Source organism: Rhinopithecus roxellana, chromosome 10, assembly GCF_007565055.1.
Source record: "Rhinopithecus roxellana isolate Shanxi Qingling chromosome 10, ASM756505v1, whole genome shotgun sequence".
NCBI classification, from domain to species: domain Eukaryota; kingdom Metazoa; phylum Chordata; class Mammalia; order Primates; family Cercopithecidae; genus Rhinopithecus; species Rhinopithecus roxellana.
Window position 1 is genome coordinate 11,524,609 of NC_044558.1, and position 17,353 is coordinate 11,541,961.

The 17,353-nt window shown below is 38.2% G+C and overlaps 1 protein-coding gene and 1 pseudogene across 1 annotated transcript; one reads left to right on the top strand and one right to left on the bottom strand.

The window, feature by feature from the left end:
- Window positions 1-524: 524 nt before the first annotated feature.
- Window positions 525-8,001, bottom strand: CLEC4D (C-type lectin domain family 4 member D). The gene is made up of 6 exons (XM_010376723.1): window positions 7,785-8,001; window positions 6,214-6,306; window positions 3,652-3,762; window positions 2,767-2,918; window positions 1,562-1,677; window positions 525-790 (listed from the first exon to the last, which is right to left on the bottom strand). The coding sequence occupies exons 1-6, from the start codon at window positions 7,810-7,812 to the stop codon at window positions 643-645; spliced, it is 648 nt and encodes a 215-aa protein (XP_010375025.1). The 5' UTR covers window positions 7,813-8,001; the 3' UTR covers window positions 525-642.
- A 33-nt stretch (window positions 8,002-8,034) lies between these two features.
- LOC115899957 lies at window positions 8,035-9,178 on the top strand (annotated as a pseudogene).
- Window positions 9,179-17,353: the final 8,175 nt, after the last annotated feature.

The following is a 17,353-nucleotide window of genomic DNA, read 5'->3' on the forward strand; positions in this document are numbered from 1 at the left end:
ATTCATGCCATTCTTCTAAACATGCATTCAGTGTGCACCAATTGAAAAGTAAACATCTTGAAATACTACAGAGAAAGATTATTCCTTCCCTCAAACACCATACAAAAACCACATTACACACACACACACACACACACACACACACACACACACACACGTCTCAAATGAATCAAACAAAATAAAAAAGACCATCATGACTAAAAACGCTCTATGGGCCGAGCGCGGTGGCTCAAGCCTGTAATCCCAGCACTTTGGGAGGCCGAGACGGGCGGATCACGAGGTCAGGAGATCGAGACCATCCTGGCTAACACGGTGAAACCCCGTCTCTACTAAAAATACAAAAAACTAGCCGGGCGAGGTGGCGGCGCCTGTAGTCCCAGCTACTCAGGAGGCTGAGGCAGGAGAATGGCGTGAACCTGGGAGGCAGAGCTTGCAGTGAGCTGAGATCCGGCCACTGCACTCCAGCCTGGGCAACAGAGCGAGACTCCGTCTCAAAAAAACAAAAACAAAAACAAAAACAAAAAACAAAAAACGCTCTGTGACCCAGCATGTTTTCTGTGTTCCAATGACGCGTGTACCTTCTACCCTATTCTAATTGGTTCTTCTTTTCTCTCTCCATCACAAGAACCACTTTGTGGGTTTCTAGTTCAATGTTGTTCCAGGTATTTTACAAATCCTGCTCGCTTCAAAGTTACAGGGAACATCATTCCATGCCCATTTATCTTGGTTATAAACAAGAACAGCACAGTTTTCTCCCTGATAGTTGTTGGGTTCGTTGTCATGCCAGAATCTGAAAGAAAAACAACATAGATAGAGATTTATATGTATATCTAGATAATGTAGATTATAGGTGTAGATTAGATAACAGATATATTAGGAGACAATTCAGAGAAATGTCCCTAGTGAACAGTTTAGAACTGCACTAATACTATACTCACTAGACACATGTAGCTGCTGAGCACTTGAAATGTGGCTTCTCTGAATTAAAATGTGCTTTAAGTCTTAAGTGCTGTATTTTTAAGACTTATTACCAATAAAGAATGTCAAAGATCTCAGTAATAATTTTATAATGATCACATGTTGACATGATAAGATTTGGATATATTGGGTTAAATACATTATTAATACATTATTAAAATACATCTCACTTGTTTCTTTTTACTTTCTTAATATAGCTAACAAGAAATTTTACACTGCACATGTGGCTTTGCATTATATTTTTATTAAACGATATTGGCTTCAAGAAAGAAAATGACAAGATTTTAATTCTCTTTGAAAGACAATTTTTATCACTTATAAATGTCAAACCTAAAACAATTTTTATATCATCTCCATGTTATTCATTTTTCATTATTGACACTGTACAAATAAGAATACTGAATATTTCATGGAAATTATAGGACCATTCTGGAACTGGAACATAGCATATAGCAATGACTCAACCTACTGTGGTCTCTCCTAACATTTTTATATCAATGTACTCCACTTCAAAATGAATGTTTCTTGCTACCATCTTCTAACCTTTGCTTATAAATCCCCTTAGCCCACTCAATATACTCACACTGTGCGTGGGTTAAATGGCGTCTGGTCCACCCAGCGCCACTGACCTTTGGCGTTCTCATCTCTCAGTCCAAGGAAATAGGAAAAGCGTCTATCCAGAAATTGAATAATAAAGTTCTGCATAAAAATATAAATTTTAATATATTTGCATGAATCAGATGATGGCTATGACATTGGAAAAAGAGGAAAGATGTCAACTAGATTACTGGTTAAGCACAAAAGCTCTGGCATCAGATAGATCTGTTTTCAAATCCTTCCTGTAATGTTAGTAAGTGCCTCAATCTTACCAAACCTCCAGTGCTCTTGTCTTCAGAACAGACAACTTCACTACTTTATAGAGTTACGATGAAGATTAAGTGAGGTCAGACTTGCAACCCTTTTAGCACAATGCTTAATAGGATTAGATTTTTTAGGAGGATTTTGTTTTTAATATCACCTTCTTTAATTGTGTGCATATTTCATTAAATTCCATTTTATTCAGAATCACCAAACCTATAGATTGTAAAGCTATGGAGACAAAATCCTTGAGGAAACTATTAACCAAGAAAAAGTTAGAATCTGAGTCATGGTACATAAATGGAATCATATTACATGAGGAAATAAGTTTTAGCCTGTAAAGAATTTACCCTAAGATTTCTTTACTTATCATTACATCCATACATCTGAATTATTTTTCCTATACTTTATCTTGAGAAGCTAGTTCAGTCCTGATTAATCATTCATTTATTCATCTACTAACCAAACATTTATCAAGACCTATTCAGTGCGCCTCACACTGAATAGAGACCTATTCAGTGCGCCTCACACTGAATAGGACATTGGAAACGCAAAGGTGAGTAGAGCATGGTTCCAGCTCTCCACGTAGTAAGAGTCACTGGAAGAGATGGAGCGGTGAACAGACAGTTATAGTGGAGTGGAGTAAATGCTATGATCTCATTGTGCACAGAGTCCCACAGAAGTACCTCCCACTTAGCATAGGGAGGGTTAGAATGAGGAAGGTGGTTAGGGTAGCTTTCTGGAGGAAATAACATATGAATCAAATATAGAAAGACCAAAAGAAGTTGGCCATATAACAAAAAGTTGAAGGGGAAGAAAGGGCTTTCCAGGCAGATGGAGCAGATGAAAACAGACAGAAGCATAACAGGACAGAGAAATTCCTCTTTTTCTGGAAAGAGCAGAGAAACTGATGTGATCCTCCCGACACACCTGCTCAGCTTCCGTGCTGATGGTCGTCAGATGGGCCCCCATCCCTGAACAGTTCCTTTCACTCTCAGCCCATGTCTTGTTGTCAGTAAGAGGAAAATAGCAGTTGGACTGCCAGGTTCTCCAGCCAACAGGACAACAGTTCCAGGTGCTCCCTCAAGTGAAAATTAAAATGGAAATTGGTAACAAACGAGTATTTCATCTGTAACAGATTGCATAACTATTCCACTACCTATATCCAATTAATATTTGTGAGAATAATATCAAGATCACCAAAATTATTCTGTTCTCCTGCCAAAAGATCCTGAAAATTACATTCCTAAATATCTTCTAAACATAAGTACTAGACACCACATAATGACAACAAGAAAATGACAAAATATTATCTTAGAAGGCATGACTATTATTCAATGTTCCTACATCTGTTGACTTTCATATTTAAAGTGTTTCCATTATGAAGCTTTTGCAGAATATTTTACCTAAAGGGGGTAAAGAACCTACTAAAACTCAAGCACTCCCCCATTCTCCCAAATGAGATGACAAATTCCACAATAATAAAAGAAATAAATAGCTTTGCTGAAAGCTATATATTCTAGGAGGAAACTGTCTTTATGATATGTCTGAATCAAGGAAAAATTGAATTTGATTAATGTTACGTTTTGAATGTCAAAAATAACCCATCGATCTGTTAAGCCATATTCTCTAGTGATTAACTGATTACAGTAATGAGAAATAATTCTATCTTAAGGTATTGTTATTTACTCCCATGCCAGATTCTCATCTTATGCTATTTTAATCTTTCCTGGTTCACTACTGACATTCCTTAAGTCGAATTATGAATTTGAACGAAAATGGAAATTAAAAAAGAAATTATCTTATGCTCTATACCTTCAGCACTTTTCAGTTCTGAGTTCTCTTTGATGCATTTGAGTTTTTCATGGTGCTCTAACTTGTGCACTCCTGTGCCTCTCTTACAGCAGGAAAAGTTGTGCTGAGTCACTGTCAAGGATAAAAGCAAGTTAGGTTTCTTTTGCTATATAACCACTAATTAGGGAAATAGGGGCTGACCTCCCTAACCTTTCTCTTATCCTGATAATTAAGGCCCTCATATTCTCTTTTCTTTCTATGCAGCTCGTTTGCTCCAGCTCCAGGTGAATTAGTTGAAAGCAACTGTTGAAAATTAATATTTTTATTATATTGTCCAATTTGTTCTTTATAGGAGAAGTTTTGCAAACTTTTATGTGCACATGCTTGCAAGCATGTTTTTCTGTCAAAATTTGTGTTAGAATAGGGGTTTTGGTGCGCACTAGGTTGTATGAACCTTATGCATTTCTAAAATACTTTCGCCTTGAAATATACAAACAAATGTAAAAAAGTGGAAAACCATTTAGCAAATTATTGTAAGGTGAACACTCCAGTTAACAACTACTTAGCTCAAGAAACAGAATATTGCCAAAACCCCAGATAGCCTTCACATCTCAAACGCAACTCACTCCCTCTCCTTTAAAGGTAACCACTCTTGGCTTTTAAAGTAACCACTGTGCTTTGCTTTACAATTTTATCACTTACTAACATGTCCCCTGTTTTGCCTGTTTTTGAACGGCAAAACGGGACATGTTAGTAAGTGATAAATCAGATTTGCCTGTTTTTGAATGACAATCATACAGTATGAATTCTGATTCTGTCTTTTGTTGAGAATTGTTTCTGAAATTTATCTATTTTGTTACGTGCCCTCTATAATGAATGCATTTTCACTGCTGTAAAGTGAACTATTGTCTTCATGAAATAAAATATACTTATCTGTTCTACTTCTATTAGATGTGTGCATTGTTTCCAGTGTTTGGCTACTGTGAACTCTGCTCTTCTGAGCATTTTCAACCATGCATTGTGGAGCACATAAGCATGTGTTTCTGTAGGGCACATACGTAGGAGTGGAACTGCAGGCAATAGGGTGTGAATATTGTAAACTATGATAGTGGTCAACTTTTCCAGAGTGATTGTAATGCTTAAACTCCACCAGAGGCAATTCATTAGAGGTCCATTTGCTCCATGGCATCATCAATCTTTGGTAGTGCCAGACTTTTAATTGTTGCCATCCTGTTATGTTGGCAAAGGTGTCTCACTATGAGTTGCATTTGCATTTCCCTGATAATTAATGAGGCTGGCAATTGTGTGTGTTTAGATTTCATTTTTCTCTTTTGTTTTTTTAGTACCTATTTAAGACTTTGCCGACTTTTTTATTGTAAGTATTTTTCCTACTGGTTTGAAAAAATTTTTAGATAATCTACACGTGAATTATTTATTAATTATTTGCATTACAAGTATCTTCTGTGGCTTTTTATTTTCACTGTTACAGGTATGTTCTGTTGTACCGTAACTCATTTTAATGTAGTATAATTTGTCAATGTTTATTTTCTAGTGCATTTTGTGACTTGTTCAAGAATCGTTCTCTACCTCAAAGTCATGAGGATATTCTCCCCTGTAGTCCCAGCTACTGGGGAGGCTGAGGCAGGAGAATGGCGTAAACCCGGGAGGCAGAGCTTGCAGTGAGCTGATATCCGGCCACTGCACTCCAGCCTGGGTGTCAGAGTGAGACTCCATCTCAAAAACAAACAAACAAAAAAAAACTTTATTGATTTACTTTTCACATTTTGGACAATAATCCACTCTAGATTTGTTTTTGTAGACAGTATGATGCAGGAGACCAATTTCATCTTTTAAATAATCAATGGACTCTGCAACATTAATTGAACAAAACTGTCCTTTTCCGATATCTCTGAGATATCTTCTTTTGTTTTATATAAAGAGTCTTATATACATGCGGAATCTGTAACCGAACTCTCCTTCATTTTCCTCTAGTCTATTTGTCTTGCACCTATATCATATTACTTTAATTATAATTATTTTAGGTTTGATATCAGAAAGAATTTTTTAATGGTGGTGATGGTTTCAAGGGTGTATCTTATCCCCCAAATTCAGATGTATACATTAAATATGTACAGGTTATTATATGTCAATTGTACATCAATAAAGAGGTTGAAGGAAAGGGGGAAAAAAAAGAAAGAAAGAGGGAAAGAGAGAGACAGAGAACAATTCTTCCAACCTTTTGCCCGTCTATCTGAAAGTTATTTTTCTGCTGCTTACTCTTTACTCATAAAATGTATCCCTTTGTAATCCCAGTCCAAAATGGGGGGAAATTTACTATAGTAACCAACTTTTACATGTACAGAAAATGGTCTAAATTCCATCATTCAATCCCTATCACAAGGTAGCACCATCGAAAGACAGAAAGTCAAGAATGTAGCTCTGAATATTCAGTGCAAGACCCTGAAGATACTATCGATAAGTTATGCTAGGAAAAATCAAGATACCAAAAGGCTTAGAGCAACCTCAGAAAAGTTGTTTGGAAAAAATAATTCAAGAAGAGTTCTACTTTGGCTAATAACTTACCCAAGCAACTTGCAATAAAACAGACACTGAGAAGTGAGATGAAAACTGTAGCAATAACCCAAGGGATCCACTGGGAATGCACGCCTCCTTCCACTAGAACCAAAAGAAAAATAGAGATTAACCTCCTCTCAGCTACAAGCCAGGAAAGCTAATTCTACCAAGGAGCAATCTAAAAATGAGAGCAAACAAAATATTTTAGATCTAGAGAAAAGCATAAGTATTTTCTCCAAATAAATCAATTTTAGAGCTTATTGATGAATAAATAAGAAAGAAAAATGTAAAATTTCTTGGTAATTTTGAAATAAAAACAATTTTATAAGTAAGATACAAAACCCAAAAGCCATTAGAATTGATAATTTGAGTACATAAATATTAAAACTTATATATAACACAAGCAATGTTAGAGTCAAGGAACATACACAAGGAAAGTCTTGTCATAATAATATCCAGACTGTATAAAGTATTTCAAAATCAACTAGAAAACTGAGCAAAACTCTGAGCAGGAAATTTGCTGAAATTTTAATTTGCTGAAGTTATAAATAGCCCCTAATCAAACAAAAATATGCCTAATCAGGGAACTGTAAACTACAAGACTGTGGTATAACTTTTCACACATCAGATTTTTTAAGTCAATTAAATACATGCAGTGTTGGCAAGGCTGAGGGGAAATAAGCGCTCTTGGTAAGAAAATAAATCCTGCTGCCTCGACTGTAAAATTAGGAATGCGTTTTAGAAGGATCAATTTAGTAACATTTATCCATTTTTAAATGCATTACATTTGCCACAATAATTTCAATTATAGGTATCTATTCTGTAGAAATAATTGAGCTTGTTTATGTTAAAAGATATTCATTGTGGTACTTTTCAAAATAGAAAAAACATACTATAATCTAATATTCACATGTGTATTATCAATAGTGGAAATTCTAAATTATGGTCACGCCACACAATTATATGCTACATAGTAATTAAATAAGCATGTAATCAGTATATACTGATGCAAAAAATCTCCAAGAAATAATGTTACCCAAAAAGGTAATATTTTTAGGTAGTTCAATAGGATCACGCTGTGATTACAGTTTGCCATGGTAGGGTGATGAGATAAAATAAAACTTTAATTTTAATTTATACATTTCCACATTTGTTCTTTATGTCTATCGAAAATATTATTTAATATTATCACAATACAAATCCACTGGTGTCACTTAAGTCAAACACAAAAATGGGACAATTAGAGCCTCTGATACAGCATAAGCCTAAGTGCGTTTTCTACATCTTCTTTTTTTTTCTTTAAAAGAATTTTCTCATATTACTCTCTTTCTTTTCATCTTATTTCTCTTTTATATATTTTATCTCCCCTCTTGGTCCAATCGACATTTTATGAAGAAGTTTCTGTTATCCAACTTATTTGACTCTACGTCCTTTCTCTTCATCAATGTCATTTTTATTTCCTTCCACTTCCTCCTCCCCATCACCATCAACAATCTTTAAAATTACCATCAATCCATATCTTTTAAATTAGTTATAAATCCTTCTGCTTCTTTGAAATTGAAAGGAGAGAAAGTACTCACGTTTACTTTGAGGTTTTTCTAGCCCCATTGTCTAATTGGTCTCTTGTTCAATGGTCAGGAGGGCAAGAACTTGTTCTATTTTTCTCCCCTAGAGTATATTTCTGTGGATAGAGGAATATATTCAGAAATACTTGAGATCGAACACCAATGTTACATATTCTAATGAGATTAGAAAGTTCCCAATATAAGAAAGTTAACTCAAAAGAAGTCTTTTTCAGAGACTGGGGTTTCCTTTGATTCATTCCGGGAGATGAGGCAAAAAAAAAAAAAGGAAATTGAGAAAGCAATACCCAAAAACAGTACAACAGTTAGTAGAAACCCACAAGTATGTTGAGATCACTAGATCAGTGTGTAATGTGGAATTTCTCAATTTGTTTTTTTTTTTCATTAAGACAAAAAATTCAGCAACGCCCTAAAAGAAATAATTGTTATGCCCAATAAAAATTTAGTAAATATCCCCTCTTTTGTTATTCTTTTTGTGAATATTGTATTTTCAAAGGCAGTTATATTCTTGAGGTGAGCTCTATACTAAAAAGTTCTCTGGACTGAATAAAAAGTTGAGTCTGAGAGCAAAAGATAATGTGAACAATGAACAAAAACTTTTAAAGTATACATTGTGTGTCCATTGTATGTGAAGACACAGCAACCTTTGTTTTAGACTTGAGGAAGAGATGATAGAGCTGTTAATTAAATCCCAAGAACTTTCTACCTGAGCAAAAATAGTTGTGTTAAGGCAAAGACAAAGAAAATGTAAGATTCTGTGCTAAAGACACCATCAGAGTCCCTGACTTCATTTATAGCACTGTTAGGGAGTAAACGTTTGTATCTCCTCAAAATTCATTTGTGGAAGCCCTACCCTCCAACATAATGGCATTTGGAGGCCAAAAGTTTGGGAGGTAATTGGGTTTATTATGAGGTCATGAGAATGGGGTCCTCATGATGGAATTATAAGAAGAGACCAGGCTAACGAGCTGTTAACTTCCTGCGGTGTGCAGGCTGTGGCCGTCTTCCTTGCTGTTGCTCTTCTCATCGGAGAAGATAGCCCTGGAGACGGTGCTGAGGGACCTGCGGCATCTGTGGGCCTGCTTGCTGTATTCACTGGTCAAGGTACTATAGACCAGTTTGAATATGACAGTTGTGACTATTGTGATGCATATCTACAGATGAGGGGTAACTGAGAGATGGTATATGACTGCACCAGCTCCTCCTTTGATAGAATCATTGCGATGATGAGTCCAGAGGACAGCTGGGTCTCCAAGTGACAGCGAGTCAATAACTTTAAGCCAGGTGTATATGTGGTATCAGTCACTGGTCACTTGCCCCAAAGAACCGTGCAGGAGCTGAAAAGTCGAGGAGTGGCCTACAAATCCAGAGACACAGCTATAAAGACATAGCAAGACGCAGGGCTGCCAGCATCTTTGCTGTCCACCTCCTGCCTCTGCTTGTTTTTTGTGTGCTTGGGCCTTGGCTGACTGCTGGGTCTTAGTCTGCCTTATTTGTGCTCCTGTAGGAGGTAGGTCCTTTTCTCCTCCAGCCCAGTAGGGGGCCTTGGGTAACATCCCATTTTTCGGCCAAGGTGAGTTATTTGTTTTAAGATAAAAAATTTACTACAAATTCTCATTTACTTAAGTTTCCACAGAAATCCTGTTAGCGTCCCCATTTTGATTTCCCTAAGTTCCTTGTTCTCCCTCTGTAAAAAGAGAATGATTACACCCTGCCTGTTGACCTCAGGAATGTTGCGATTGTAGAAATGAAGCTATGTGAAAATTATATAAATATTAGAAAGAGAGAAACAGAAAAAAAAGAAGAGACCAAAGAGTTCTCAAGAAGGCAGCCATCTGCAGGGCTACAAGAAAGCCCTCACTGGTAAAGTGGTTAATTTGACAGGACTCCAAGAACAAATTTACATAATTTGAAAGAGGACACTGGGATTCATCACGGAAGCAACATGACCTGCAGAGAGTAAAGAAAGGTGAGAAAGGACAGCTGCCCACCCAGGATTGACATGGAGCCAAAGGAGGCTCCCCACAACGGGAAAATGATGAGTGAGTGACAGTCCCTGGAGACCCACACTTCTGCCATGCTGGCACTCTGACCTTAGACTTTCAGCTATTAGAACTACGAGAAATAAATGTCTGTCTTTCATACCAACCAGTCTATGGTGTTCTGTGATAGTGGCCCAAGCTCACTCAGATAAGTACATAACAGCTTAGAGATACTTTAAGAAAGATTTCTACAATCCAGAATATAGCCCTTTCCCTGAATTCTTCCCTAAACTACATATTACTTTAATTATATGTGTGTATATGTATTCTGTGATCTTGAGTGAACTGCTACTTTACTATATTAAATTGGGGATGGGAGGAGGTAAAATTATAAATTTGGCAATCCATATATTTTCCGGCACTGTTCAGTCACTACAAGAAGTATTCCAATAGCAACAATAGCACTAATGACAAACTCTGATATGCAACCCTGGAAACTAGATTTTTGGCTAAAGTAATATTTATTTCTATCAAAAGGACCTGGGACTCCTAGAGAATACACAAATCTTGCTTAGAACAGGAGAAAAATAGAATAGGTCTGGTACATTCTGTTGTTCTCAGAAAGTGACTATAATTTCAAAAATATGAGGGAAACTCTACTCTAGAAAGTTCTCTGAGCTGAATGAAAAGCTGTGTCCAAGACAGTTAAGATTACAAAAAGACAATATGAACAATGAGCAAAACCTCCATTAACCTTTGTTTTTGAGTTGAAGAAGACATGACAGAGTTGTTAATTAAAAACTAAGATCTTCCTAGATAATAGAAATCAGGCTTGTTAAAGCAAAAAAAAAGAAAAAAGAGAGAGAGAGCAATTCTGTAGTAGACACAATCTTTATCACAGGTAAAAGGTAAAGTGGTTAATTTGACAGGACTGCAAGAACAAGTTTACAAAATTTGAAGGAGGACACTTTGGGATTCATCACGGAAGTAACATGAGCCACAGAGAGCAAAGAAGAGCAACACAGGACAGCTGCCCACCTGGGATTGGCATGGAGCCAAGGGAGGCTTCCCACAATGGGAAAATGATGAGTGAGTGACAGTATCTAGGGACCCACACTTCTGCCGTGAACCTGTACAATCCTGGGCACAGGAGATCCCCTTGACACTCCCCCAAGCCCTGTCCTCCACCAGGCCTGCACTTACATGGAGAGCTGCATGGAGTCGAATTCATGGTGCTGAGGAGCAGACAGACTGCAGGCCTCCGCTAAACCTTGCCAGGCAAAGCCCACTAGCCTGTGCCCCCAGGACAGCCACTCCGTCCCCGCCTGAGGACTTGGGCTGGTGGCAGCTCTGCATTTCTATGGGATGGAGCTCCCAGAGGTAACACAGTGGGAGCACCATTATTTTGCCACTCCCATAGCTCCTGCCCCTACTGCCTTCAGGCTGGGAAGAGGGTGAAGAGCCTGAGGATTATTACAGGCCTCCAGCATAGATCAACTGCCTTACAGAAAAGTGGCCACACTGTTTTCCATGCAAGTTCATGTGCCTGCTACTCCTCACTAGGCAGCGCCTCCCCACCTGAGCTCCCAGCACAGCTGCCCTGCCCTGACCTAGGCACTTCAGCTGGCGGCAGCTCTTTATTTCTCTGGGGAGGAAATCCCAGAGACAAACCACAGGTTCTCTACATTGACATGGCAGCATACTAGTCTTGCTGCTCTAGGGCTGGGGAAGGAATAAAGAGACTGATCGCTTTCCTGGCACCTCCAGCATGCTACGGCCACCGTATGAGGAGGGGCCGAGTCTTTCTTCCCTGTGAATCCCTTGCCCTCTACTTTTTACCAGGCAGGGCCCCCCTCTTGGGCCCGCAGCATGGCATCCCCACCCCAGCTGAGTATTCCCACTGGCAGTGGCTCTGTATCTCTCTGGGGTGGAGTTCCCAGAGGCCACTGACAGCCACTTTGCCACTGTCACTGCAGTGGTATCGTCCTTGCTGCCCTGGGGCTAGGGAATGAACACAGACTCCGATTGCTTTGCTGGCACCTCCAACATACGCAACCACCACACAGAGGTGAGCCAGTCTCTCCTCTCTGTGAGCCCCTGACCCCTGCTCTTCACTAGGCAGGGCCCTGGGCTTGGGCCCATAGCGTAGCCACCCCATCTCCAGCTGAACATTCCCACTGGCAGCAGCCGTGTGTCTCTCTGGGGTGGAGTTCCCAAAAGCAACTGACAGCCCCTCTGCCACTACCTGTAGTGGTATCTACCCATGCTGCCACTAGGCTGGGGAAGGAACAAAGAGTCTGAATGCTTACACCTTCAGAATGCCATAGTCATACTACAGAGGAGAGACCAGACTGTCTTCCCCATGAGCCTCATGCCCCTGCTGCTCTTCACCAGGCAGGGCCCCCTGGCTTGGGTTCACAATACAGCCACCTCACCCCATGCTGATCATTCTGATTGGCAGCAGCTATGCTTTTCTCTGAGTGGAGCCCATGGAGACAAGTGACAGGCCCTCTGCCATTGCCACTGCCAAGGTTTCTGGCCTTGCTGCCCCCAAGCAGGGGCAGGAACAAAATGCCTGAGTTCACCCCAGAGCTGTGGTGAGCAGCCCGGAAATGCCAAGCCAAGATCTGTGGCCACTAATCTCAAGTATTAGAGAAGCCCACAATATCAGAGCACTGAGACAGAGCACAGCTACAAATGTGATGAAATACAGGGGAACCACATGGATGATCAACAGCCTGCCTGCCAGTCATTATGCTTAGGCACCATCTATTACATCCCAGCCAAAACTTCAACAAAAAAAAATACTTTGCTAACATACCTCCCTGTGAAAACAAGAATAAGAATTCAGTCACAAATAAAGATCCCATACAAAGACCCAGTCCTCTGAAAACATCCAGAAATGAAGCCAACTGACTATACTCAAATTACACCACAGTTAAAGGAACATCGGCCCACACAGATGAGAAAAAAACTGGCGCAAGAAGTCCGGCAACTCTAAAAGCCAGAGTGTCTCCTTACCTCCAAACAACCGCACTAGCTCTCCAGCAATGGCTCTTAATCGGAAGGAATGACAGGCATAAAAATCAGAATCTCGGTGACAATGAAGATCGTTGAGACTCAGAAGAAAGTTGAAACCCATTCCAAGGAATCTAAGAAATCCAGTAAAACAATTCAAGAGATGAAAGACAAATTAGCTATTTTAAGAAGGAACCAAGTTGAGCTGATATGGATGAAAAACTCAATTCAAGAATTTCGTAACACAATTAGAACTATTAACAGCAGACTAGATCAAGTTGAGGAAAGAATTTTGGAGCACAAAGACCAATTCTTTGAATTAATTCAGTCAGACAAAAATAAAGAAAAAAGAATTTACAAAATGAACAAAACCTCTGGGAAATATGGGATTATGTAAAGATACCAAATCTATAACTCATTGGTGTCTCAGAAAGAGAAGGAAAGAGAGCATGCAACTGGGAAAAAAATATTTGAGAATATTGTCCTTGAAAATTCTAACTAGAGAGGTTGACATTCAAATCCAGGAAATTCAGAGAACCCCTGCAAGATACTATACAAGACAACTATCCCCAAGACACATAGTCATCAGATTCCCCCAGGTCAACATAAAAGAAAAAAATATTAAAGGCAGCTAGAGAGAAGGTGCAGGTAACATACAAAGGGAATTGCATCATGCTAAAAGTGAACCTTTCAGCAGAAACCCTGTAAGCCAGAAGAGACTGGGGGCCTATATTCAACATTCTTAAAGTAGAGAATTTTTTAACCAAGAATTTCATATTCAGCCAAATGAAACTTCATAAGTGAAGGAAAAATAGAATCCTTTTCAGACATGCAAATGCTAAGGGAATTTGTTACCATCAGCCCTGCCCTATCAGAGATCCTTAAGGGAATGCTAAACATGGAAAGAAAAGACCATTACGGGTTACCACAAAAACACATTCAAGAACATAGACCATTGGCACTCTTAAGCAAATACATAGTGAAGTCTGCATAACAACCAGCTAACAACATGATAAGAGGATCAAATCTGCACATATCAACGTTAACCTTGAATGTAAACAGGCTGAACACCCTATCAAAAGGCACAGAGTGGCAAGTTGGATAAAGAAGCAAGAACCAACTGGCTGCTGTCTTCTCACATGCAATGACACCAATAGGCTCAAAGTAAAGAAACAGAGAAAAACCTACCAAACAAACAGAAAACAAAAAGAAGCAGGGGTTGTTATTCTTATTTCAGACAAAACAGACTTTAAACAAACAATGATCAAAAAGGACAAAGAAGGGCATTACATAAAGCCCTAAAGGATTCAACTCAATGAGAAAACTTAACTATCCTAAATATATATGTGGCCAACACTGGAACACCCAGATTCATAAAATAAATTGCTAGAGACTTAAGAAGAGACTTAGATAATGACACAATAGTAGTGGGAGAAAACAACACCCCACTGACACTACTGGACAAGTCATCGAGGCAGAAAACTAACAAAGATATTCAGGATGTGAACTCAACATTTGACCAAATGGACCTAACAGGCATCTACAGAGCTCTTCATCCAAAAACAATAGAATACACATTCTTCTCATAGCCACATGGCACATACTGTAAAATCAACCACACACTAAGCCATTCTCTACAAATTCAAAAATACTGAAATTATACCATCCACACTCTCAGTCCACAGTGCAATAAAAATAGAAATAAATACTAAGAAGATTGCTCAAAACTATATAATTACATGGAAATTAAACAATTGGCTCCTGAATAACTTTTGGGTAAACAATGAAATTAAGGCAGAAGTCAAGAAATATTTTGAAACTAATGAAAACAAAGATACAACATACCAGAATCACTGAGACAGCTAAAACAGTGTTAAGAGGAAAGCTTATGCCACTAAATGCTCACATCAAAACGTTAGAAAGAACTCAATTTAATAAATTAATATCATGACTAAAAGAACTAGAGAAACAAGAGCAAACCAACCCTAAAGCTAGCAAAAGAAATACAGTAAGCAAAATCAGAGCTGAAATGAATAAAATGGAGATAAGAAAAAAACATACAAAAGGTTAATGAAAGCAAAGGTTGGTTTTTTTGAAAGAATGAGTAAGATTGGTATACCATCAGCTAGAATAACAAAGAAAAAAAAGAGAAGATCCAAATAAATGCAATCAGAAATGACAAAGGGGGTATTACCACTGATACCACAGAAATACAAAAAAACCCTCAGAGGCTATTATGAACACCTCTATGCATGCACACTAAAAAAACCCAGAAAAAATGGATAAATTCCTGAACATATAAAACCTCCCAAGATTGAATCAGGAAGAGATTGAATCCCTAAACAGATCAATAACGAGTTCTGAAATGGAGTTCATAAAAAAAGCCTACCAACAAGAAAAAGTGCAGGGCCAGATGGATTCACAGCCAAATTCTACCAAATGTATAAGGAAGAGCTGATACCATTCCTACTGAAACTCTTCCACAAAATTGAGCAGGAAAAGTTCTTTCCTAACTCATTATATGAGGCCAGCATCATTCTGATACCAAAACCTGGCAGAGACACAACAAACAAAGAAAACATCAAGCCAATATTCTTGATCAACCTTAATGCAAAAATTCTCAACAAAATACTAGCAAACTGAATCCAGCAGCACATCATAAAGCTAATCCACTACAATCAAGTAGGCTTTATCTTTGGGATGCAAGGTTGGTTCAACATATATTAAGTCAATAAATGTAATTCATCATATAAACAGAACTAAAACCGAAAACCACAGGATCACCACAATAAATAAACAAAATGCTTTCAACAAAATTCAACATCCATTCATGTTAAAAACTCTCAACAAACTAGGCATTGAAGGAACATACCTCAAAAAATTAAGAGCCATCTATGACAAGTCCACAGCCAACATTATACTGAATGGGCAAAAGCTGAAAGCATTGCCCTTGAAAAGTGGAATGCGACAAGGATGCCAACTCTCACCTCTCCTATTCAATACAGTACTGGAAGGCCTAGCCAAAGCAATCAGGCAACAGAAGGAATGAAAAGGCACTGAAGTAGGAAGAGAGGAACTCAAACTATCTCTCTTCACAGATTGTATCTCTGTTCTATACCTAGGAATCCTCATAGTTTCTGCCCAAAGTGTCCTAGATCTGATAAACAATTTCAACAAAGTTTTAGAATACAAAATCAATATACAAATATCAGTAGCATTTCTACACACCAATAATACCCAAGCTGAGAGCCAGATCATGAACACAATCCAATTCACAATAGCCAGAAAAAGAATAAAATACGTGAGAACACAGCTTCCCCACTGGGGAAGTGAAAGATCTCTACAAAAATCACAAACCACTGCTCAAAAGAAATCAGAGATGACACAAACAAATGGGAAAACCTTCCATGCTCATAGATAGAAAGAACCAATATTAAAGTGGCCACACTGCCCAAAGCAATTTACACATTAAATACTAATCCTATCAAGCTACGAATGATATTCTTCAGAAAATTAGAAAAAAAAAAACTATTTAAAAAGTCATATGGAACAAAAAATGAGCCTGAATAGCCAAAGCAAGCCTAACAAAAGGAACAGTTCTGGAGACTGAAGACATTGTGCTACCTGACTTCAAGCTGTATTACAAGGCTACAGTAACAAAAAAGAGTGTGGCACTTGTACAGAAACAGATAGATCAATGGAACAGGTTAGAGGACCCAGAAATAAAGCTGTACAGCTACAACTATCTAATCTTCAACAAAGCTGACAGTAACAAGCAATAGGGAAAGGATTCCCTATTCAATAAATGGTGCTGGGATAACTGGCTAGCCATACGCAAAAGATTGAAACTGGACCCTTACCTTTCACTATATACAAAAATCAACTCAAGATGAATTAAAGTCTTAAATGTAAAATCTAAAACTATAAAAACTCTAGAAGAAAACCTGGGAAATACCATTCTGGACATCAGCCCTGGCAAAGGTATCATGACAAATTCTCCAGGATCAATTGCAGCAAAAACAAAAATTGAAAAATGGGAACTAATTAAACTAAAGAGTTTCTGAACAGCAAAAGAAACCAACAGAGTAAACAGACAACCTACAGAATGGGAGAAAATGTTTGCAAACTATGCCTCTGACAAAGGTCTAATATCCAGAATCTATAAGGAACTTAAATCAACCAGCAAAAAACAAACTATCCCGTTAAAAAAATGGGCAAAGGACATGAACAGATACTTCTCAAAGGAAGACATAAATGGCCAACAAGCATATGAAAAAGTGCTCAATATTACTAATCATTAGGGAAATGCAAATCAAAACCATAATGAGATATCTCACACCAGTCAGAATGACTATTAAAAAGCCAAAAACAATAGATGGTGAGGTTGCTGAGAAAAGGGACTGCTGATACACTGTTGGTGCAAATATAAATTGGTTCAGGCACTGCGGAAAGAAGTCTGGCAATTTCTCAAAGAACTTAAAATAGAATTGCCATTTCATCTAGCAATCCCATTACTGGGTATATACCCAAAAGAATATAAATTATTCCACCATAAAGACACATGCA